Source organism: Elgaria multicarinata, chromosome 4 (assembly GCF_023053635.1).
Source record: "Elgaria multicarinata webbii isolate HBS135686 ecotype San Diego chromosome 4, rElgMul1.1.pri, whole genome shotgun sequence".
Lineage (NCBI taxonomy): Eukaryota > Metazoa > Chordata > Lepidosauria > Squamata > Anguidae > Elgaria > Elgaria multicarinata.
This window is the reverse complement of record NC_086174.1, coordinates 41,617,163-41,642,574: the sequence shown is the minus strand read 5'-3', so window position 1 is coordinate 41,642,574 and position 25,412 is coordinate 41,617,163. Positions and strand designations below refer to the sequence as shown.

Here is a 25,412-nt window from a genome sequence, read left to right as displayed (position 1 = left end):
GATGGGCATATGCAAGAAATGCATTGACCCAAAAAGAAGGAAACAAAACCATTTGTCAGCTGGAGAAATGGTGTAAGTCAGTAAAAATTCTCCATATTCAGTATCTCTGAAAAATGTATAGAAATTTGTCTAGAAAGCAGCAGGCAATCCCCATCACTACCAACATAGTTTTGAAGCAACATAAGACTAGAAAGGCATTTCTTAATATTATTGTGTAAGTTACATCTGGAAACTGAAAAGTCAAGCAGTTTTGCCCTGTTTTTCCCTTTTTTAAAAAAAAAAAAAAACATTTTTTAAAAAAAACTAGGGAGGGTCTTTTCAATGGCTGCACCAAGCCACTGGAATCCACCCCACCCATGAAGGAGGTCTGTTTTGTCCCCTCATTAATGGCTTTTTGCTATGCAGTGTAAACCTTACATTTTAGGAGGGCGTTTGGATCTTTAGTGGCTTGCGCAAAGATGGAAATTGTTTTTAACTCTGTGGGAGATTGCATTAGCGGATGCTTTTTATTCTGCTGTTTTTAGCTTTGTTGCTTGTGTATTTTTGTCTCTGTATTATGTTTTAATTTTCTAAAGTTGTTAGGCGCTTTGGACTCTGAAGGAAAAGTGGAAAAGCTTTCAATAAAGTATATACGTAGAACTACTACGGGCTGAAAAATCAGTAAGGTAAAGCTTGACACTACTCAGAGCTCCACTTCAATGAAAGTCTCAAGTAGTGATATTTGAAGCATGTTTGATAAAATGTGAAGCATATAGTTGGAGACCATGCAGGACAAAACATACTTTATTGTACTGCAACATCAAAAATACATATAGAGTAATCTATCAAGGTCTGTGCCAATGACAAGTTGCCAGGCAAGTGAACTACTAAAATAACAGGAATCTACTGAAGTCAATAGTAAAGATTACTCATCTGAGGCACAATGCACTATTGTTTTTCTTTCAACTTAGCTGCAGTATACATGTCTACATGTTTTCCCTCTAACTTGCATATTAGAGTTATTTTAAGCTAAGAAGGGTGCCCAAACTGCACCTCAATGGCCAGAATGCCACTTGTGCAGTGCGAAACATACAACCACAACCCTCCTCCAGTTTGCTAGTCACATATGGGAGGTAGGGCTCATAGAACAGAATCCCTAAAGGCACTTGCAGTGGCATGCACACACGCCCACCCCCACCCTCATCCTAGCCACTGCAAGTGTGGTTAGGATTGAAGTAATGACCATTATTCTACCAGGTACAGGGATCTCTTTCCATTCCTTGTTCTTTATTAGAACTTAACAGGTGCTTAAGTATCAGTTGCAGTAAGGCAAATACTTTTGTCTACGAAATACCTGACAAGGAGAGTATAAAACTGTGATTAATCCCCTAAAATGCAGCTCTTGGATTTCCAACCAAAGTAATTTGGGCAGGCCATGCTGGCAGCAACGTTTGGGCACCCCTGAGTAAGGAGAGTCTACAGAAAGGTTTGCTCAGATGAGCAAGATCCAATATTGCGACACCATTAACTGTTACAAGAAGCACCAGGTAACCCAGCGACTAAGTACAGCTACATGAACTTGTTATGCTGGTAAAAGCAGTAATGGTGCAGCACCACAATGCTAAGAGATGCAACTAAGAGTAAAAGCTCTGACATCAGATGCAGCATTCGAAGATAAGTCGTTAGCCATTTGAACGAATGTAGATCACATGCCTGGCTGTATGCATGTTTGTACATGCTAACATGCCCTTCTTCCTTATAGCCAGGTTTTTAATGCAAAGCTACAGGATCAAAGGGGAGAAAGCTCGAAGATTAAGAGTTGCAAATTTTCTATTTAAGGAGGTCAGCCAAGGGGGGCGGGGAATGCTGTAGCTACAGCAACTGCTCAATCCCCATCACTACCAACATAGTTTTGAAACAACACAAGACTAGACAGGCATTTCTTAATATTATTTTGTAAGTTACATCTGGAAATTGGAAAGACAAGCAGTTTTGCCCTGGTTTTTTTCTTTTTTTAAAAAAAAATGGTAATAGTCAACACCAGTCATATGGTAGAAGGGGTGCTTAATTAAATGAGGAATGACAACTTTGGGTTACACCAAAAAAGAAAAAGGAAAAAAAGGAGAGACTCAGACAAGCACAGGCTCTGTACCCCAACAAGAATATAAATCAACGGCTAGCGCAAACTTGACTAAACACTGAACCTTTAGCACAATTCAACCTCTTCCTAAGCCAGGTGAAAAAGTTTGGCTAAAAATGAATTTAGAACTTAGGACAAAAAATGGAAATAAATTAAAAGACATTGCTAGACTAAAATTTCTTCTCAATGCAACAGGTATTGCAAACTAAAATCCAACTGATCTCTCTGTAATAAAAAGACATATCCTAAATTCCTTTCCTTTCAGATGATTTGTAACTTCAAGTGCGTACATATCTGAGACCAAGGAAGAAAAGGCAAAGTTACAGCATCCATACAACATTCTCTAAGAACAACTGAGAGAAAGGGGTAAAAAACAAAACAAGAACGTTTCCATCTGGAATTCTTACAATCTTTCCCTCTCTGCAGTTCATGAATCCAGCGCTGATGCTAAGGTGACAGTGTATGTAAGTATATTTTTTGTTGATTTTTCTCTTTTTTAAAGTTTCAACAGAGAAAGCCTGAAGACAAGGAGATGTCCATTCAAGAGTTATCAGACGGAACATGCTCCTCAAACCCTTCACTCTCTCGGACTAAAGCTCTTTCCAGGATAACACGGCCTTCCTTGTAGCGCTGGCTGTCTTCAGTGGCAAATTCATAAATCCAGCCTAGCTTGCTGTTGCAGTTCTTGCAGCTCACGTCACGAACCATGTGGCGGCCAGTAAGCATGACACGGTCCTGGACTTCACTGTACTGCAGATTTACTACCTGTGGAGGTAAAAGAGATAAAAAATAATTTGAGGCATACTGAGCATATAGTGAGAATTTCAAATAGATACCAAAGACGTTCCTGAGACACTCTGGAAAGAAAGCATGGTAGCTGTGCTCCTGTTGCAGAGGCTGCCAGAGCCAGGGGCTTTTAAAGTTTAAAGGAGGAGGAGGAGAAGGAGGAAGGAGGAGGACCTGATCCAACAAGGAGTAATTATAGTAATGTATTTGGCCTATCTTTTTATAATAAACTACAATTTATGGACATTTGGTAAAGTTTCTCCATTCTCAAAATGTTCCATACAAATGTGGAAAACCAAGTTAGGCTCCAAAAACCAAAATTGTGAATTTGTTGCCCTTGCTTTGTTCCTAATTTTTCAGCATTGAAATTTTCATATTTTCAAGTTTTTCTGTAGCTGAAGGCTGACTTTTTTCAAAAGTGACTGCCGGGGTTTTCAAGCTGTAACAGCAATCAATGGGCCATATATAGTAGAGGGTCATTTTGGTGACAGTTTAGGGCCATCATGTGAAACAGATGAGGAACCTTTCAGCCCGACGACCAAATTATTTCTATGCAAGTACAACAGGGTAGGAGTACCCCACTGCTGACATGTGGTCCCCACATGACTGCCAGATCCCATTCACTCACTCACTCATATACATATACACACGCAGTCTCTCTCTTTCACACATCCCACCCACCTATCCAATCCTCCCTTTTACAGGCTTTAAATTAATCTCCTTTGGTGCCAGTGGAGGCTTTTAAAAGGCCTGATTGCAGCAGGGGAAGGGTGATTTTTTTTGAGTGGGTGACAGTGTTGGGGACTGGAGGTTTAGCCCATCCCTCCCCAACAGGCGCAGAGTGGTAAGCAGCAGTTACTGCAGCCGAAACTCTCCCCACGGCCTGAATTTGATCCCAGCAGAAGCTGGTTCTCAGGCAGCCGGCTCAGGTCGACTCAGCCTTTCATCCTTCCGAGGTCGGTAAAATGAGTACCCTGCTAGCTGAGGGAAAGGTAACTGCGACTGGGGAAGGCAATGGCAAACCACCCCACTATAAAGTCTGCCAAGAAAACATCAGGGAAAGCAGGCGTTCCTCTAGGAGTCAGCAATGACTCAAGTGCTTGCACAAGAGGTTCTTTTCCTTCCCTTCCCCAACAACAGCACCCCAAAAATGCCCTACCATGCTGTGATCAGGCTTTTAAAAAGCCCCCATTGGTATATTTTTTTATTCTTAAAAGCCTGGTCACAGCATGCGAGGATGCCGGGGGTGGGGGAGGGAGGAGGAATCCTTTATCTCCAAGCACTGATCAGAGATAAGGGAAGCTAGTGGGCCAAAGGTCCCCATCTCTGATGTAAAATATCAAGACTGACTGATTACTTCTCAGCACACATCCATGCAGGGAAACACCTATACATAAAGAGTATCTGTGCAGGGTGTTTGATATGTGAAGCAGCCCTTAGCTACTGTTACTATCACGTATTTCTGTACAACTCTCAGACTGGCATTTTCTGTTTCACCCAGCTATATACTGCAGGAAAAGTGTAATACCTGTGATGTTACACATATGTAAATAATAAGCCTATGGTTATGGTTATGGGTATGTGTCTGTGTATTTTATGATGTGTATTTCTAAACTGAGAGATGAGTTGACAAGGGGAATGGTGGATTTGCATATATGTGATGATTGGGTGAGTGAGAAGGAGGAGTGAAGTGTGTGTGCTATATTACAGGGAAACACATACCCTGCACGTTTCAAGAAGATTGGTGAAATATTGAGGGCAGGATGGCAATTTAAATAACAAAAGGGGGGAAAGCCTCTCTGTTTCAAACTGACACAGAAATGCTTCCAGGTGGCGACCATTTTTTGTGCACTAAAAGCACCAAATTGGGAGCCTTACTATGCAATCCAGTAGTAGGATTGCGTTGCCCTGTCCATTGATGGAATGGCCTTTTTTTTTTCAAAAGTCCATTCCCTCAATTTTTAATTATTATTTTTAAAATCTAATGTTTCCCTATGGGGAATCTGATAAGGCAGCGCATGTGCCTCAGATTCCCTGGAGGGAGGGGGGAGAAGAAGGGAGAGTGCAGCCCTTCTTTCCACCTGCCTATTCCAAAGTACATCCAAGTCATATGGGATATGTGCTTCGGGATAGCCAGGTGGAAAGAAAGTAACCCTTTGGATGGATTTCTCAATTTGAGCTAACAGTGTAAGGTTGCAGCATAAAAGGCAAATGCAGTTTATGGAAGCAGTATTTTAAAATTCATTTAAATCTCTGATGTGGCTATTATATGTGACTTCCAAGTCATATGTAATAAGCACTTCTGAGATTTAAAAGATATCTGGTCATCTGTTACACAAAGCCATGAAATTCAATAAACAAAAAACCTATGGTTTACAAAACAACGTTAAGGATGTACAGTTTTCAACCAAGCACCAAAAAGCAGGAAAATTGGGAGTTAAGGCTCACAAGCCTTAACGCCACATCCTCCCTAAGGAATCAGAAAGTACCAGTGAAATTCTCATTCTCCCAAAGCAGATAAACCATGAGGACAGGATGGAGAATAGGATATGCAGAGGTGACTGTGGGGTTGTGGAAAACTGATGACGAACAACTTAGAGCCACCTACTTCTCTTTTTTTGTTTAGAGCAGCCCTTCCCCAACCTGGTGCCCTCCAAAGGTGTTGGACTACAACTCCCATCATTGCAAGTCAGTATGTCCCATGGTCAGGGATGCTGCGACTTGTACTTTCAAACATCTGGAGGGTAGCAGGCTATTATATGCAGAGGTGACTAGGGTTCTGGAAAACTGATCAGGGAATGCCATTCTAGAGCAAGGTCAGGCAGAATGTAGATCTCCAGATATTTTGGAGTTCAAATCATAAAAGTCCCTGTCAGGATGGACAGTGATCATGAATGCTGCGAATGCTGTGATCGCAGAGGATTTTTCTTACATGTTCAACAGTGTGAGATCAAAGGCAGAGCTACCACCTAATAGATTCATGTTTAAGGATTATTTTAAAACTATTGATGAAAATGATTTTTTGTCCTCACTGTAACATGGGAGTTGCAGCGCAGCACATCTGGAGAGCACCAGGCTGGAGAAGGGTGGTTTATATTTGGATCCTATACATGTCTTCTCAGAACTCAGTGCCGCTGAGTTTAATAGAGTTTCCTCTCAAGTGGTATAGGATTGCAAACTAATTTCATCTGAAAGGAGTTCAAGACAACCAAACTAATCCTTTTCTGTTCCTCTGTCACTCTGATGAGATGATGTATTGTGGAGGGATTGTGGGGAGTGAACAGTATATTTTTTATGAACTCATTTTAAAGGGGGGGGGACATTGGTTCTTTGAAGGGCAGGGTATTGACAAAAAGTTGAAAATGCCAGCCCTTGCTCTGGTTCTGCATCTCCAACAAATAGTGCCCCTCCTGTTATCAATCGTGCTGCTCTATGCGAGATGTGTGTGAGAAAAAAAAATATTGTGCAGCACCTGTTTTTGGTAAGGATATAGAACAGCGTTCCCCATCCTGCTGTCCCAGCATTCCTGACCATGGGACATACTGACTTGCAATGATGAGAGTTGTACTGCAACACCTTTGGAGGGCACCAGGTTGGGGAAGGGCTGCTCTAAACAAAAAAAGAGAAGTAGGTGGCTCCAAGTTGTTCGTCATCAGTTTTCCACAACCCCACAGTCACCTCTGCAAACCCTATTCTCCATCCTGTCCTCATGGTTTATCTGCTTTGGGAGAATGAGAATTTCACTGGTACTTTCTGCCTCCTTAGGGAGGATGTGGCGTTAAGGCTTGTGAGCCTTAACCCCCCAATTTCCCTGCTTTTTGGTGCTTGGTTGAAAACTGTACATCCTTAACATCATTTTGTAAACCGTAGGTTTTTTGTTTATTGATAATTAGAGTGCTTGGGTTGAGTAAATCAGTTATGGAATTGATGTGAGACGGTTTAGACCAGATTAAGATTTTAGAACTGAGAGACAGGCAGATTTCTGTGGTGATTGTGAAGTGACTGACTGAGTGAGTGATTAGATTTATTGTGTATAAGAGGATATACATTGCTAGAAGTTATAAAAAGTTATGTACTGTTCAACAGCTTAATGTTCTAATTAATAAATATACCTTTTTTATACAAATCCTATGCCTTCTACTCTTGGCTACTTAAGAGGGAAATAAAAAAGAGAACAATACAGGTGATAATAAAAGTTGGTGTGTCATCAGAGGACTGAGGGTGGGTTGGACCTGAGCCTAAAGGTCTTGGTGGCAGTAGAAACATGTGGGGGGGGGGAGGTGTTTCCTCCTGGGCTGGGAAAGGCCTTAGAGAAGGAGAATTCTCTCTGGGAATAGACAGGAATGCCACAATAACGCCCTTGCTTCCCAGGAGCTTCAGGTCTGTATAACTAACCTTGTTAAATAGAAAGGCTCGTCCAGTAGCTCCTGTGAAACGGGTAGATATGAGCTCTGAGCGGTTGGTCAAGATTGTGTCACAATTTGCACAGGAGAATAGACGAGTGCCACCGATATGATCCAAGAAAATCCGTCCCATTTTGAAAGTATGCTGGAATTCTAAAAGAGGGAAGGAAGAAATTGCATCAGTGCTGACAATTCATGTCATCAAATCTTTGAAAAAGCATGGATGGAATAATGTATAAGCTTTTGCTTCGGGATTTTCAATACACTGCCCACCACCACACACATACCTCAAAGATAGAAAAGGAGCAAGTGGGGTTGTCCAGAAAAAACAACTAACCATCCCCTTCCTCCACCCTCTGCTCAAACTTTAAGCTTCTTAAATCTGCTTCTCACTGAAAAAGTGTCAGGATATTACTACATGTGTCTGCAATTACTGTCTAGCTTGGCCCACAGGCTCCGTGCCATGTAAAGTGAACATGCTTGCACACACACACAGGGAAATAGCCATCACAAGAAGAAGATCCATAGCGGGGGAGGGGCAACGGTTAGTAGTAGATCACATTCTTTGCATACAAGAAGTCCTAGGCTCAATCCCTGGTATCTCTAGGTAGAGCTGGAAAAAAAACCTCCTGAATATCTCACATACTATGCTTGAACTAAGCAGAAACTTCTAATGGTACACCTACACGTTTTTAGATGCTGTTAGTACTGAAGGTTGAATCCAGTTCTCAAGTTTGATTTGTTATAGAGAAGCCCTCAAAGTTTTTCTCCATTTTATACTCTTTTACAAATCACATACTGAAAATTATCTTGGTGGAGAAAAATGCAAAGTCAATGCTATATTTAATCCTTTGAAATTATATTAAGTTCCTTTCATGAAAACTGTTTAGTGTAAAATTAAACTAAATATACAAGTTAGAGCAAAACCAACCCATTTCTCTCAAAATGGAATCCATGACTAATTCACACACAACCCAGTATCAAACAGATCGAGTGAAAGGCTGTATGTAATTTTATAAATAACTATAAGATTGATTGATGGCATTATTATTTACACTATAAAGTTGTTTATGCCTTATGAGTAACCTTTTAGGCCTTAGCTAGACCTAAGGTTTATCCCGGGATATCCTGTGTGTCATTTACATGAACAAAGATGACCCCGGGACGATCCCGGGATAAACCTTAGGTCTAGCTAAGGCCCTAGTCACATAAAGCTTCTGACTGAGAACAAGCAACTGAGTTTTACATGGGACTTTAGTGGGTAAGTTAGAGGAGTATCCCAGGTAGGCTGTGATACTCCTATGAAGAACCAAATAACAGCCAGTGAGCAAGCTGCTGTAGTGACTCACAAGGGCTGTGCTGTTTTTCGGCTGGAAGGTGTATGAACTACACACACACAAGTGCAAGGTGGTGTCTCTGCTGGAAGAGAAGGTAGGCATTACTATTCACACTTTGGTTTACCAGGGAAGATGAAGAATTCCTGGACAGAACACAGGAAGCATTTCTGGAAAGACAATAGGAGGTGGGAATTTTCAAGAAAGAGGGGTGGGATGGGGAAACAGACATGGAAGTTGGAAACATGGAAGAATATCACACACAGGAACAAGATAAATAAGGAAGCATTCTATGTTGTGGGAGGTGTGCAGTTGATTCCAGGGCTTCTCCAGGGACAACGATACCGGATCACTGGAACAATTACAGCAGCTGAGTCGATAACACAAGCAAGCATCCTGGTATTGGTAAGCTAATTAACACTTATAGTGAGATAAAAACTTGGCATCTCAATTTATACCACAGATAATAACAGAACTCAAGTTCTTGATAAAAGTTGATTCAGCAGTTTTATGCTGGAGCATCCCTTTGTTCTCCTACTGTTTTCTGAATATTGTCATTTCTGTTGTCAGATTTCTATCCATTTAATCTTTTCCGTAGACACTGGTCCCTTTGCCATAGCAGACGTAGAATGCAGAATAGCATTGCTAGCATATAATACATTGGAAGATGAGTAGTAAATGAATCCTTGATGTTCTGGCTAACATTGGTCCTGTAATAATATTGCTTGAGTAGATATGGGTTTGCTGCAGGGTCTGGGTCTATGTGTCCTGTGGTTGCTAGTGAACAGCTGTTTCAGGTTAGAGGGCTGTTTTTAAGCAAGGACAGGATTATCACCCAAGGTGCATGAAAGAGAAGCAACATTGTCCAGATCATTGATGAAATGTTAGGAGCGGCGTTAGCTGAGAGCCATACATAACAAGTGGTGTTCTCTCTCTCTCTCTTAAGAACACAGATCAGAAGAGTCATGCTGGATCAGACTAAGGTCCATGTAGTTCAGCATTCTGCTCACATGGTGGCCAGTCAGATGCTTCTGGAAAACCCACATGCAGGACATGTGTGCAACAGCACCCTCTTGCCCATGATACCCAGCAACTGATGTACATAGGCTTACTGCCTCTGGTACTGGATGTAGCACATAGCTGTTAGGACTAGTAGCCATTGATAGCCTTCTCCTTTTCTAGGCTGTCCTGTAGCAGAGTACCAATCTAGGTTTGGTTGATCTTTTTTTTTTACTTTAGTTGGTAGGTATTATAGTCTTAAGAAATTCCTGGTGTAAATCCTTAAGCTGCAAGACTTTGCCTTTTGTATCACAACAAACATGCTTGTGTCACAGGACATGTTGTAAAATAATGGATTATGTGGTATACCCAGGGTAGAAGCATGTAGGTATATGTAGTGGTCAGTAGGTTTCTGATATAAAGTGGTACTTATATGTCCATTATGTAGCCCAGTGCCCATTACGTAGTGTCCACAAAATACACCTGCTGTATAAACTTGTCTTGGGGCTCATCTACACCAAGCAGGATATTCCAGTATGAAAGCAGTATATAAAAGGCAGGAGCCACACTACTGCTTTATAGCGGTATTGAAATGCACTGCAGGAGCCACACTACTGCTTTATAGTGGTACTGAAGTGCACTGACAACTGGTGGGGCCCATGACACAACTACACTAAGCAGGATATAGCACTATGAAAGTGGTACGACAGCAGTATATGGTTTGTGTCAATGGGCCCCAACAGTTCTCAGTGCACTTCAATACCACTATAAAGCAGTAGTGTGGCTCCTGCATTTTATATACTGCTTTCATAGTAGAATATCTGCTTGGTGTAGATGAGCCCTTAGTTCAGGTTGATGGTGGGGTGAACGTTGTTGAAGTCCTGGTGTTCATCAATGTATTTGAAAGTTGTCAATGTATTTCAGGTTGAGGAGAGATGTCATCAATGTATTTCAGGTGGAGGAGAGGCTTTTGGGAAAGGGAAGTGAGAAACAGCTGTAGAAATGATTCACCAATGAGTGTGGGGAAAGTCCAAATTGCAACTTAACACCCTTTTGTTTTATACTGTCACTTTGGTTCTTATTCAGGCTATATCTAGAAATTGGGTAAAACAACCTATTATTAAACTTCACTATTTAAGTACAAAAGATCTGAGTATTCATGTTAGGAACTACATTTACCAATTCAAACACAAAGTAACTTCTCAGAGCAACAAAGCATTTGACTTTTCATTCTCTTCCTCTTATACATATGCTGCTTTCCATTAACTGAAGCATGTAAAGCACTTCAAATACATAATTGTTTAGGTAAGTGGTTCTACCACTCACTCTTAACTGGGCATTCCTTTTTCTTCATTACCATGAATTAATTTTTACCACCTCCTGACAGGTTTAAACAGGAAGTTGGTGGGGGTCTCCATGCAATGGCTCACTGGCAAGTCTTGTTAACCCTTTTTCATGTACCGATGTTCACACTGTCGAGTTGGCACATCTTTCTGTTGGAATGTTAAAAATCCAGAAGGGGAGCAGCAAGCTCTTGGGTACATAATTCTTCTTCAGATTACTATGCAAGGGTCAGAATAAACAAGATGTGAAGGACATTTGATGTATTTGATCCAAAACATTTTGATGGGAAAAATTAAAGCATACTTTGTGTAATTTAAATGTTATATTATGTAGAAAATGTCACTGAAATATATGCAAAAATTTAAAGACAATAGCATGCACTTCCCTTACAGTGTTTAATTTTTAATGGAAAAAAAATAAAAGTACTGAAAACTGTTGACACAATTAATTTTAGCAACCCAATGCTGACAAATTCTGTTTCAACCAAATTCCACTAAAAGTTTGTTGAGGCATCTTCAGTTTTGTTATCACTACTTATTAGTTCCATTTCACTGATAGATATCGGTATTTCAATGATGTATATGTATTTTCTCACATATATGCAACATTAAAAATATTAATCACAACATTGAAACAGCTGAACTTGCCTAATATTGTATTTGTAATTGGCATAGATTCATTTTTACTAATAACAGTTTTACTTGGTTTCATTCTGGTTGTACTTTTGTACTGTAGGTTTATATTATAGTTTTAAGCTTTCATATTATATTTTATGATGTAACTTATTATTTTAATTTTTGTGAACCGCCCAGAGAGCTTCGACTATTGGGCGATATAGAAATGAAATCAATAATAAAATAAACTTATGAAATTGAAAATTGTCCACCCTTCATCAGTGGCAGGGCTGTCCCAACAGACTGTTCATAAGCTTCTGCTTGTTCTTAAGAATATTAACAACCCTCATTCTGAACTGTGGGTGCAAATTACAAATAGCTTTTCTATGGGGACTGGATGAGACCAGAACAATCCACTAAGTCCAACAGGTTCAACAATCCTCCCAGCAAGCTTTAGGGATTCCATTTCTGGCATTTCCAGTTAAAAGAGCCTTTGGTGGCAAGGCTGGTAAAAATCTCTCTACATGAGATCTTGATGTAGAAAGGCCAACTTTCCCTTTTAGCAAGCCTAAACACTGTATGTTCAAAGTACAGCAGATGTGTAATCCTGGAACAAAGCAGAATCAAAGCCCAGCCAGCTTGCTAACGACACAGCTATTTTCCTGAACAGAACTATACAATGCTTTTACCTACCCGTCTATGGTCAAATCGAGAAGTTCAGAGCACTGGTGTTAAGCTACTCACCTACTGTCCCCGAAGGATTGAGAACATTCACTACAATAACTTCACTTCTGTTGCTCTGCTTTTTCTACCCACTGCCACTGAAATTCCCCAAATGCAGAAGTATATGAAGAAGATTCAAAATAATTCTTTAACATCATGTTTCAGGCGTAAAGACATCTATTTTTCTGGTCCCAAGGGAAAGACAAAAGACAATAGCAACACTTGAGATAGTACATATAGTTTATTGAGAGGACAGTCACAGTAGCCAGGATGCTGCCCCATTAAAAAACTTTACTTGTAAGGACTCTTGGTCTTCTAGAGTTGTAGGAAAGAGTATAAAAATACACGGTTATGAAGTTTCCCTCCCCATGTACCTATAAATATCAGTTTGTAATTCAACAAAACATCAAAACTGAGAATTTTATTTGATTCACACAATAATTTCTGCTGGTAGGCAAATAGTATTTATTCAACCCCAGCTCTACCTCAGCCATTCAACAGACAGTAATGGAATCTTCTTAGGACAGAGAAGCAGCAGCCTAAATCAGGCCACTCTGATTTATAGAAAAAGTAGTATGCACCAGCCATATTTAGCAGTAAGGGAGCAAGTGCAGGAATTTAACAGCCTAAAACTAGGTCCTTTTAGCTGTGAATAGGTTCAGAGGCTGCAGGAATCTTTTTTGCAAGTCATATCAAGTGAAAACATTTACTTTCCAACATGAAAACAAGGCATGAGTAGCTACCAAAGATCTTCCATGAAATTATCAATTCTAGAAATGCAGGAACACTTAGAAAAAACAGGAAGTGTTATAAACACAAGGCTGCAATCCTGTGCACACATACCTGAGAATAAGCCACACTGCACAATGTGGTTTACTTCTGAGCAGATGTACATATAATTAGGCTGATGTGTTATTAACTAAAGCCTAATCTACACCAAGCAGGATATTGCACAATGAAAGCAGTATATAAAAGGCAGGAACCACATCAAGCAAGATTTAGCAGTATGAAAGAGGTATATGGTATGTGTCAACAGGCCTCAACAGTTGTCAGTGCACTTCAATACCACTATAAAGCAGTAGTGTGGCTCCTGCCTTTTATATACCACTTTCATAGTGCAATATCCTGCTTTGTGTAGATTAGGCCTAAGAGTCTGAATTAAGATGCTTCTTCTTAATGCAAACTATAAAGTCATTTTTACAAACCTCTAAAATAAGCAGTTGAACATTTAGTACGATAAAAGTCATCTGTTCAATTTATTAAATAGGCAGTTGTGTTCTTACAAAGCTGTAGTTAGGACTTTTGTCCCAATCTTGACAATATTGCTGTTAGAAAAAGGTACATCTAGCTCTGTTTTCTCACTGTTCACTCAGAGGCTGCAGGGGAGTTCACAAGAAAAACGAACTAGCATCTGTGTAGGTTGCATATTTTGTAACTCCTGACTTGTGCAACAGGTTTTTGCAATAACCTCCACAGGTTAATTAGGTGTTGTATGAAATGGTTTTGCCTTAAAACCTGTACCAATTTCAGAGCATGTTTGAGAGAATGCATAATGTTTGTTCCTGATGTCATGAACAATCTATTTCCCAAGAATACACGTTACTAGAAAGGATTCAGATCCAGACAAGTGTTTGGATTTGAATACTTCCTAGCAACATGTACATTCTCTTTTGTTTGCAGACAGCTAGTTTTTAAAATGCTTGCAATTAAGTTTCATAAATCCATATAACAGCAAGAACAGGATTTATTTTCAGATCCCTGCATTCAGACAAGGTTTTCATCAAACCTAACTTGCCTTTCACATTATTGGACTTCCACAAGGGATTCACATGACCTTTTCCTTCCATGGGATGGGTTACTTCTAGTATAATGTACAATTCAACCAACTTCAGGTTCTGTGTCAAACTATTAAGAAGTCTTTACATTTGAAGTAGAGAAGAGAGGAGGTGCCCCAAAATGCATGCACCTGATGGAAAGGTTACATTAAATACTCAGATGACTAGAGCAACTGTGCCATATATTAAAAATAAAATCAAAACTATATGAGCATTAGTAGAACTGTTCTGAGACATGCTGACAGTGGTTAAAAGCCAAGCAAATGAATTACTTGTCTATACCAAAGTAACATATAACCCACATAAACTATAGGGGCTCTAGTGAAGGTTTTTGTTTTGGGAGTTCCTTCCCTAGAGATCTTGGTGCACTGAAGTAGAGGAAGAACAACATTCTGCCATTTCTTATCACAAGGGGATTAATGTCCTTCACTCTTCCACAGTCTCCAGAGTTCAGGAAAGAAGAGAGAGAAGTCCTTTCCCCTATCCTAATTCATTTATATCTAACCTTTCTTCCACCATGAAGCTCAAGGCATCACACATACAGTTCCCAAGCAGTCTCCCCTTCAAGGCACTGATCAGACCCAGACTTTTAACAAAGGCCTCATCTACAACAAGCAGGATATTGCACTATGAAAGCGGTATATAAAAGTCAGGAGCCCCACCAAGCAGGATGTAGCACTATGAAAGTGGTATATGGTATGTGTCAATGGGCCCCAACAGTTGTCAGTGCATTTCAATACCGCTATAAAGCAATAGTGTGGCTCCTGCCTTTTATATACTGCTTTCATAGTGCAATATCCTGCTTGGTGTAGATGAGGCCAAAGTGACTTCATCATGTGCCTTTAGTCTACACTCTGCTGGACTGCAACTCCCATCATCCCTTATCAGTAGCTATGCTATGATGGGAGCTGCAGTCATGCAACATCCGGAGGACCACCTGTTCTCTGCCACTGAAGTAGTAACTAAGAGACCAAGGGTTGTGTCTAATTAACTACAAACCTGAGTTGTAAACCCAGCCATTTCCGGTTCATATTCCACCCATGCCATCAGACTACTAATTAATTTTAAATAATCCACCCTCTCTCAACCATTATAAGGAAAATGAAACATGTTTGGAATACTTTAACATTTTATTTATTTAAACCTCACCTTTCCACTAAAATTACTACTTAAGGTGGCTAAGATAATAAAATGCCAACAAATGGTAGATAATTAAAATTACAATTTGCAGAATGCACTTCATTGTGCAGGGGTAAGTTGAACATTCTGAGGTAAGTTCTTATTTGAACCTGCCAATAGTACCAACAATGCATCATAAATGTGTCATACCAGTTTTTTTAAAAAAGAGTTGTGGTTCAATGCAAAAGAGATTGTAAACCCCCTGAAAACCCTGATAAACAAACAGAATCACATATTCTCAAGATTTGCATTTGCCACAGTTTATACAAACTTGTTAGAATACAGAAATCATTCTGAGTCATGCATAAGGTGCTTGGCATTAAAGAACTAAACATTAGGATAGAGTGAAAAATGCAGAGTCTGTTCCCCTTTGATGTTTTAATCACTTAGGCAGATGCTAAATTTAGTAGTCAGCAGAGCTGTGGTAAGAGCAAGAGCAGCACCAATACTGCAGCATGATCTTCCTCACTAAACAACCACTGCAGAGCAGCGCAAGAGGAGTGCTTCTGCCACCTCTCCCAGAAGACCCAGAACATGTTGTCCAGCTCTTATTATCTAAATAGGATATACACAAAGAAGGCAGCCGAGGAAGGGAGCACGCCCTGATTCTGGTCACATGGCTGTCAGCCACCCAACCAGGAAAGGTTCTGCCCATGTCTGGTTTGAGAGAGAGGCTATCCCAGAAGCACAGGCGATTTGACAACAAATAAGAGGAAACAGCTGACGAGAGACCTGTGGGCCCCAAGTTGCTGGTACCTGCAGAGCCAGAACAGAAAGCAACAGTCACTTCTCTCCCACTCCCCCCATCACACACATTTAGGGCCATAAGTTATGGGAACAGAGATGAAAAAGCTGCTTAGAGTGTGCGAACAACAACCAAAAAAGGAACCTACTGTACGAATCCAAAAGCTAGAGAATTAGGAACAAAGTGGCAGGGAGTTAGCAATGATTCTGAAGCCCTCTAACCAGGGAGGAAGGAGCGATGAGAAGAAGTTATTGGGTCTGACCTGTGACGGCATGTTTTGAATCGGAGAATAATTAGGCCAGCCGGGGAAGAGGAATAAACAAAGAGACCGGAAGCAGGGGGAGAGTTGTTGTCCAATACGCATATATCGAATTTATTTCCTTGCAAGTGTTCCAGGCACACGCGCTCAACTGGTCCTAACTGGAAAAACAGCTTTCGAGGTGGTGGGGAACCTTTGGCCGGTCGGTGGGTGGGCGGAGAGATAAGAAGAGACCGATTCCCTTCCTAGGAGCTTGTTAGTGACACAATTTCCTATGCGGGATAATATACCCGATAACATCCGTGGCCGTTTAGAGACTCTTTGCCAGAATCGAGGCTTGAGAGTCCCACTGGACAAAAGGCGATGTGTGGTGGTTGTTGTTGTTTGCGATTCCGGGGGGGGGGGGGGCGGGGAGCAGGGTAGTGGAATGGCGACAGCAAAGACTGCGCTGCCAAACTAAAGCAGGCTCTCGCTTGTTATTGTGATGATGATGATGATGCATAGAGGTGGGGGGAGGGGGAGGGGGCGGCGGGGATGATGATGCATAGAGGTGGGGGCAAGAGGTCTCGCGGGCGCTATAGTGCCATATTGAGCGTTACTGCGAGGGAGGGGGCCGGCTTCGGGGTGTTTATGAGGAGAGGGAGCTAGAAAAAAGAGGAGGGAGGAACACAAAGAGGGTCGGAATGGGGACTGTTTCTGTGTCGGGTTCTGGGTGGGGGGGAGAGAGGCGACAGCAAATAAACAACACCTCACACACGCACACAGAACTAGGGACCCCCTTGGTCAAACAGAGACGGAGGTGGGGAGGGAGGAAAGAAGGAAGGAAATAACCGGGGTGCCGGGGAGCAGCACTGCGCCCGGCGGCCTCTCCTTCCCAAGAGCGCCTTGCCAGGGCCCGCCGCCGCGGCCACTCGCCTCCCCGCCCCCTCCGCCGCCCCCCGGCAGCGGCCCTAGCCCAGCAACAGCCGTTACCTGCGGATGGACAGCGGACCACGCGGCGGCGGCGGCGGCCTGAGCCGAAGGCTGCCGGGGAAGGCGAGAGGCCAACCGAAGACGAACGGCTTCAGCGCTGGCCGTCGACGGGCTCCGTCAGCGTCGCTTCAACTCAGCTGAGAGACTCATTCTAAGCCCCCGCCCCTCCCCCTCCTGGCCCCGCCTCCGACAGTGTCAGTCACCGCCACGCTGGCCAATGGCCACGCCCTCCGAGGGTGGGCCACGCCCCCCGACGCGCTCCGGGCTGCTCCGGCAGCGGACAAACACTGAGGCCACGTGGGGGCGGGGTTTCTTAAAGGGCCAGGCGACGAAGCGGCAGCCTACGGAAGCTTACTATGCCTTATATGGGGGGGCTTTTAGCCGTGCCTTCTGGCCGCCCTCCTTCTTCCAGGTTACATGTCTTCTTTGTTGTGTTTACTTCCGCAGGGTAGCAGCGTTAAGCTATTGCAGCAAAAACAATACTCTAGTGGCAATGCTGGTGGCTCCAATTTCGGTGGGGCTGTGAATCCGTTCTAAAGCTCTGAACCCAGATTATTCTGAACCTTGGATAGCTCCGTTAGAGTTGTGGCTGGTTCTGACTGAAACCCAGAACGGATTCACAACCCCACCGAAATCGGAGCTACCAGCTCCCACAGCTTAAAGACTAACACATTTATTCTGGCGCTATATTACCACCCCACACCCGGATATGAACGGTATGAAAACACACACACAACAGCCCTGAAACTCTCCATAGTACACTGTGCACTTGATGTGGGCAAGAACTAGCCAATAGTCCACGAAAGTTGTTGCCAGAAATTACCTCTGTTAGTTTTTAGGTCACCACAGGAGTCTTGGTTGTTTCTGCTGTTCGCTGTATAACCAGAAGGGCGTGAGAATGCAACCAAATTCTACCTGTTTCTTCACAGGTAACTTGCTGAGCTCGGTAGGGCTCCATAAGAGAGATGGCAGGGGGCGTTGAACCTGTCTGGGATCATCTCAACATGACATTCTTTAACTGCGCTGTTGTTCCTGCCCACTTACTTAGGAGTAAATCTAACTGAAAACTCTAATCTGTGAAATATCTTTTTAGAGTGCTGGCTGATAGCTGATTTTACTCAAATAATTCTATGGCCCAAGTGATAGGGCTTTAGCTCAGCATTTTCTCTTTGGATACAGTCCAGGTCATCTTGACAATTGTTTTTTATGCCAGTTACCCAGAATACACTGTGAACCTGCTTCTGCCTTTGTGTATCTTCCTTTTACTACAATTAGTACTTTTTACTTATTTACATTTTTAAAATTTTAAATTATTTACCAATTTGGCATTTGTGTTTAATAATAAAATATTTTATATTGTTCTAAAATACATTGTTCTCAATAGTCTTCCCAGTAAGTCCAGTGAAGCAAAAACAGCTATTTCTTAAAAATCCAGGTCAAGGCTTTGACTGACCTGAGCAAGCTGGAGCTTATATTTAGAAGGGAAGTTTTAGAAATGTCCTCTGCACTGACAAGGACTCAGAATAACAAACATGGTGAAGGGGAAAAACCAAGGGAGAGGAGTAGGAAGGATAAATCTAACCAGTGGAGGCTGATGGCTCCGATTTTAGTGGGGCTGTGATTCCAATCACAGCCAGAACCATCCCCTCGACATTGGAGCCACTAGCCTCCACTGAATCTAGCTAAGTGGGATTAAGGTCTAGCAAGGGTGAAACAATCCCCGTCTCCTGGGTCCTTCTCTAGTAGTACTTCTGGCAAAGGTTGAGCCCAGGCAGAGCTTGAATGTGGAGTTTGCAATCTGGCAGAGCCTGAGTGAATCCTCTCCAGAGATTACTCTTACAGGGCCTGCTTGCCTTTTGTTTTCTTAAACAATAGAATGATAGCGCTCCAGCCAAATTACTCAGAAAGGAGGAGATATATAGATAAGGGTGTTCTTATACTTGACAGCTCTGCCATGATTGAAGCTAGCCTTGGAGATCTAAGCTTCCCTTTGGGGGCTTTCTTTGGCCTCTCTGATCAGGTATCCCTTGAATCTGATACACAGTATCTGGCATTTGCATTTTTTCAGAAAACTTCCCTTTCTGACGCAGAGAATGCTAAAAGAACTGATGAGTCATGCTGACTCCACAGGTACCCTATCAGTGCTGCCTGACACTGGCACACCAGGGGTGGGGTGGAGTGCTCAGCCCCATGGAAAATTCCAGAGTTACACAGTGTCCCCTAAAAAAAAATGAAAAAGAGTCCCACAGCTCCCCCACTCACAAAAAAACCTTACAGCTATGTCTTGAAGACTCAGATTTGTAGTTTGGGTTGCTATGGAGCACCCCCAAATTCTGCTGTTCTGGAATGGGAATAAGGAGGGGGGGTTGTCTTGGAGAAGAGCAGAATAGCAGGTTCCATAGGATATTGAGGCCTTGCACAAACCATGACCCTTTCTACACCTGCCCCCACCCTCAGGATCATCATTGGATCATCCCTGTGCATCTAAATGATGCACAAAGGATCCCAGAAGCAGGCAGGGACCATCTATCCATTTTCCTGGGATAACAAAGACAACTGACCAGGGGCATGTCTACATGAAGGGTTTGCCCTACGATAGCTTTGCAGTAGCAGCACATCATCTACATGATGCAGCCACCATTGCGAAGCCGGGGGGGGGGGGCAAACCCTGGAAACTCCACTCCAAAAAAGGCAGGCACTTACCCTGATTTTTTTTGGCAGTGGAGCCCATGGCACCCCCTGATTGGTTACCATGGGCAGCCGCACACCTCTGGAAAAGTAAAAGAAAAAGGGGGGAGGAGAGGAATGGGCCGATCCTCCCCTCCTTTTTAAAATTTTATTATCTATATCTGCAGAGTTCTGCAGATACAGATCGATGAGGGCCAGGATCTCTTCTCGATCCTCCCAGAGTGGGTTCAAGTTACAGGAAGTCAGATTCCGGCTGGACATCAGGAAAAATTTCCTGACTGTTAGAGCAGTATGACAATGGAACCAATTACCTAGGGAGGTCATGGGCTCTCCCATACTGGAGGCATTCAAGAGGCAGCTGGACAACCATTTGCCAGGGATGCTTTAAGGTGGATTCCTGCATTGAGCAGGGGGTTGGACTCGATGGCCTTGTAGGCCCCTTCCAACTCTACGATTCTATGATTCTAGAGAGTAAAAAAAAGAAAGAAATGGGTGGATAGGAATGGGCAGCCAGAGGAAGGAGATGTGGTTCGCCCAGTGCCTCTCACGTCCTCCTCTGGCTGCCTTGTTCATTCCCTCCCTGTTTGTTTGTTTTTATTGTCTGTATCTGCAGATTATATATATATAAAAAATTAAAAAGAGCGGGTGGAATGGCCTTGTTCCTTTCCTTCCCCCACCCATTTTTATTTTTATTTTTTTTACTTTTCCAGAGGTGTGGGGCTGAAAAATAACATTTGCCTTCCTTCCCGTGCAGATGCAAGGCACTTCGCAGTGCCAAAGCATCACCGTAAAGACAGGGGCTAGGTTGTCTTTTCTGGCTGAAAGGCAACCAGAAATGCTTTAATAAAAGTAAAGTATCTGACCAGTTAATGGACGAATATGTCAACCCTAGGCCATAGCAATAATGTTGCAATTTGGTATTATTCTGTGGCTAGTTATAGGCAATAAGTATATTGTTTTTATTACATGACTGAACTTTAAAAAGTTTAAATACTCCATTTATCCAATGAACCTGAATAAATATTAATATTCAAACTGAACTCAAATACCAGCCTTTTTTTAAAAAAACTAACAAAATGTATATAAATATTTGAACTGGGTAAAATCAAAATCTAAGGTGGGCTCTGTGTGTGTGTGTGTGTGTGTGTGTGTGTGTGTGTGTTGATCTGTTTTGTCATTTTTCTTTTCCATTTCTTTTAAATAAAGTAAACATGTCTTTTTAAACAGGGATTAGACTTCAGATGGTGGGTATGCAGATGGACAGGTGTCCATGGAACCTGATTGATGCTACTGACAGTAAAAATGACACGTCCACCATGCACAATTTTTGAAGGGTGAGAACTTCTGAAAGGGGACAATACTCTTTAGAATTCACAGAGCAATCCTATACATGCCTATCAAGAAGTGAGTTCTGCCTAAAACTATGTTCTCCTTCCAATTGATTTTAATATCTCAGAATTCAGTTGCCGTCACAGGCCCTATTGAAAGCAATTGCCTGAGGGAATATAAATAATAAAGCACTCTCTCTCTTTCTCTTTCTCTTTCTCTCTCTCTCTCTCTCTCCCCCCCCCCCATCTAATATTCTGTGGTGCATGTCTGGGGTGGGTGGGTGGTTATAGATTTTCCTTGGAGGCATGGCTATAGGGCTGTTATACTGAACACCTGTACTTCAGAACGTACCATTGAGTGTAAGTGGTGATGCTAAGGAAAAGCTCCAAGACTGGGTTTTATTACCAGCAATCTTGAATGCATAGAGCAGAGGAGGGCAACACAGAATCCACGATCCATATGCGGCCCTCTCCAGCCATTTTTGCAGGAGCCTCCTGGGAGCATGTTTTTGCTTCCAAACAAGGTGGGTTTTTTTGTCACTGGGCCACAGAATTTTGGTGGCAAATTCAAGTGCAGCGACAGGGGGCAGACATGCAGCCCCTGAAAGTTCCGGAAGGCAAAATGGCCACCAGACCAGCAGACGTTGCCCGTCCCTGGCATAGAGTTTCATATGAGATTCCACCCATGTGTTGATAGCCACTAGCTTATACCTTGGAATATCAGTTAATGGCAATGGTGGGGAGAGCAGGAGACAGCTGTTGCCTCTATGCCATGCTTGTGAGTTTCCCAGAAGCATCCAGTCAGCCACTGAGGCTGGCAGGAGGCTAGGCTAGGTGGATGGCTCAGCAGGGCTTTTTTTACCAGAAGTTGAGATGACAGAGCACAGAGAGAGCTTTGATTCTAGCTGTATTTTGGGTGGAGAACATGAGACTTTGATCGCTGGGCAGAGGATAAGCTGTGGAGAAAACCAATTTGGTTTAATGTTGTCATTCTGTTGACCGTTCTCAATGAGCAGCTGTGGCAGTCCATTGCAGCAAAAGCAGAGTTTTGTGGCACCTTTGGGCTATGTATTATTCTATACATTTATTCTTATATTCATTGGTTCCTCTTTCACATGTATTTGTGAATAAACCATCTTGTTGTTGCTGTTTTGTAGAGGGTAGAGTGTTTTTGTTTTTACAAATGAACTATGTTCTTTCTACGTTCTTTCTTCCAATGGGAATTCTACCTAAAAAGCCACCCTGGATGTTCCATCGGCATATTAGCAAGATCTTTTCTGGAACATTGTTATAAGACTTGGGGATTTGGTCCCATTAACTTCCTGTGACTGCTAGAGAATGTAACGGGCTGAAGTGATCTTGTAATTAATATGGCAGATCCCAGGTTATTGTGCCACCTTTTCTATATAGATATGAACATTACTTTTTCCTATAGTGGTAGGCAGATGGAGACAAGAGCTATATTGAGGTTGTGCCTTGGTCAGCAAAATAAGATACAAAAGCCTGAGGTGACTCTGCTTAATCTTGGACAGCTTGCTTCCACACATATTGATAAAAATAACAGGTTTTTTAAAAAGGAAACTGCTGATGTGGCACAAAGAGTACTGAGAGCAATCTCATAATTGCAACAGATAATTAGGTTCTTATTCATAGGCAAAATTCTTCTCTTCCTGCCAACAAAACTCTAAGGTTAGTTTCCCATTGATGCTTGCACCTCTCTGCAAGACCCTGAAAAGGCTCATTAATCTTCCTGTGTTTTCCCTTTCCAGAAATATTTCAATGATGCGTTCGGAAAAATACCGTGAGCTGAGACTAAAATTCTGACTGTAGCCTTGTTTGCATTACAGTTCTATATATACCCTTTGGTAAAGAAAACAATGGAACATAGTCACCAACTTTTTCTTCTAGCAGGGCCCTGTTTGCCCTGCAGATGCTGAGTTAGGGAAAACATCACCTACTGAGTTTATTCCTGTTGTACAGCTGGGACAGAAAAGCCCTTCGGGAGAAAAATCTAGCAGCTCGACGATTTGATACCTCCAAAGAGAGGGATATATTCCAGAAATGTGTGTATTCATATGATATTTTGTCTTCCAGAGTTATCCAGGAAGGAAGGGGAGCGGGGGGTGGGGGGAGGACTTTTGAGGAAGGCAAGTTATTCCCAGCTAGTTCTCCACATTCAATATACTTTGCTACCCTGTGTCCTTGGAGTGCCACCCTGCTGAGATTTTCCAGGCGGTTTGTGGTCTTCTCCAGATAGGTTCTCAAAGACATGTGAAAGAGCCTGCAGAGGCCCACTGCAACCTGTTTGCAAAATAGATAGGGAATGAAGAGCTCACATTGTCTGCAACTTAAATTTTGCAGATGACACAAAATTGGGTGGGATAGCTAATACCCTAGAAGACAGAAACAAACTTCAAAGTGATCTTGATAGGCTGGAGTGCTGGGCTGAAAACAACAGAATGAAATTTAATAGGGATAAATGCCAAGTTCTACATTTAGGGAATAGAAACCAAATGCACAGTTACAAGATGGGGGACACTTGGCTCAGCAATACTACAAACGAGAAAGATCTTGGAATTGTTGTAGATCACAAGCTGAATATGAGCCAACAGTGCGATATGGCTGCAAGAAAGGCAAATGCTATTTTGGGCTGCATTAATAGAAGTATAGCTTCCAAATCATGTGAGGTACTGGTTCCTCTCTATTCGGCCCTGGTTAGGCCTCATCTAGAGTATTGCGTCCAGTTCTGGGCTCCACAATTCAAGAAGGACGCAGACAAGCTGGAGCATGTTCAGAAGAGGGAAACCAAGATGATCAGAGGTCTAGAAACAAAGCCCTATGAAGAGAGACTGAAAGAACTGGGCATGTTTAGCCTGGAGAAGAGAAGATTGAGGGGAGACATGATAGCACTCTTCAAATACTTAAAAGGTTGTCACACAGAGGAGGGCCAGGATCTCTTCTCGATCCTCCCAGAGTGCAGGACATGGAATAACGGGCTCAAGTTAAAGGAAGCCAGATTCCGGCTGGACATCAGGAAAAACTTCCTAACTGTTAGAGCAGTGCGACGGTGGAATCAGTTACCTAGGGAGGTTGTGGGCGCTCCCACACTAGAGGCATTCAAGAGGCAGCTGGACAACCATCTTTCAGGGATGCTTTAGGGTGGATTCCTGCATTGAGCAGGGGGTTGGACTCGATGGCCTTGTAGGCCCCTTCCAACTCTGTTATTCTATGATTCTATGATTCTATGAAATGCAAGTAGTTCAGTCTATGGCTGTATCCAGCGCACTATCTGGTTCTATTACTGATGGATAATTTTCCATCGTTGTGGCCGTAGGATATGGACAAGGTGCTTGGTGGAGTCTGGTAAGCCAGCTATGTCCCCATTTGACCTGTGCTCATCTTGGCTTTTAATGTTTAGCCAAAGCATGGGCCCAGGAGGTCATCTGTGCCCCTCTGTGATAAGGTGGATTACTGCAATTATCAGCCAGTTCCAAATATCCCCTTTTGGGGCAAGGTGCTTTAGAGCAGAGCTTAGCACCATGGTGCCCTCCAGATATTTTGATGACAACTCCGATAATTCCTGATCATTGGCCATGCTGGCTGGGGCTGTTGGGAGTTGGAGTCCAAAACATCTGGAGTGCACCAAGTTGGGAAAGGCTGCTCTAGAGGATGATTGTCTATCTTATCTAAAGTTATTTTTAGGCTGCTATGAAGGGTAGAACTCTCTCAAGGCACATTGTTTGTCATACAATTCTGGGCATTCTTGGATGAATCTGATTATTTGGCTGTATTGCAATCTGGTCAGTGGAGGCTTGTGGTCCAATGTCAGTGGGGCAGTGAATCTGCTTCAGGTTTCAGCCAGAACCAGTCTTGGATGGCTCCTTTGGAGTTCTGGCTGGTTCTGACTGAAACCTGAAGTGGATTCACTGCCCCACTGATATTGGAGCTACCAGCCTCCACTGAATCTGGTTTCAGCATGGAGATCACTTTGGTAGTCAGCTTCCTGAATGACCTATGGCAAGGGTAGGCAACATGGTGTCTCTGGGCACCAATGCACCCCCAGAGACCATTCTTGGTGCCCAAC

At 42.6% G+C, this 25,412-nt stretch overlaps 1 protein-coding gene across 3 annotated transcripts; it reads right to left on the bottom strand.

Moving 5' to 3' along the window:
• Positions 1 to 755: 755 nt before the first annotated feature.
• On the bottom strand, positions 756 to 17,415 carry YPEL5 (yippee like 5). 3 transcript variants are annotated; one of them, XM_063124159.1, is made up of 3 exons: positions 17,313 to 17,415; positions 7,301 to 7,461; positions 756 to 2,884 (listed from the first exon to the last, which is right to left on the bottom strand). In XM_063124159.1, the coding sequence occupies exons 2-3, from the start codon at positions 7,439 to 7,441 to the stop codon at positions 2,660 to 2,662; spliced, it is 366 nt and encodes a 121-aa protein (XP_062980229.1). In that variant the 5' UTR covers positions 7,442 to 7,461; positions 17,313 to 17,415; the 3' UTR covers positions 756 to 2,659. The 3 variants fall into 3 exon arrangements, with proteins under 3 accessions (XP_062980229.1, XP_062980228.1, XP_062980227.1); XM_063124158.1 differs by lacking the exon at positions 17,313 to 17,415 and adding an exon at positions 10,999 to 11,219; XM_063124157.1 differs by lacking the exon at positions 17,313 to 17,415 and adding an exon at positions 8,658 to 9,734.
• Positions 17,416 to 25,412: the final 7,997 nt, after the last annotated feature.

Excerpts from the sequence above, each read along its gene's own strand:
- YPEL5 (XM_063124159.1), bottom strand. The coding sequence starts at position 7,441 with ATGGGACGGATTTTCTTGGATCATATCGGTGGCACTCGTCTATTCTCC. Across the intron at positions 2,885-7,300 it reads GAGCCTTTCTATTTAACAAG|GTAGTAAATCTGCAGTACAG; the intron begins GTTAGTTATACA and ends TTACCTCCACAG.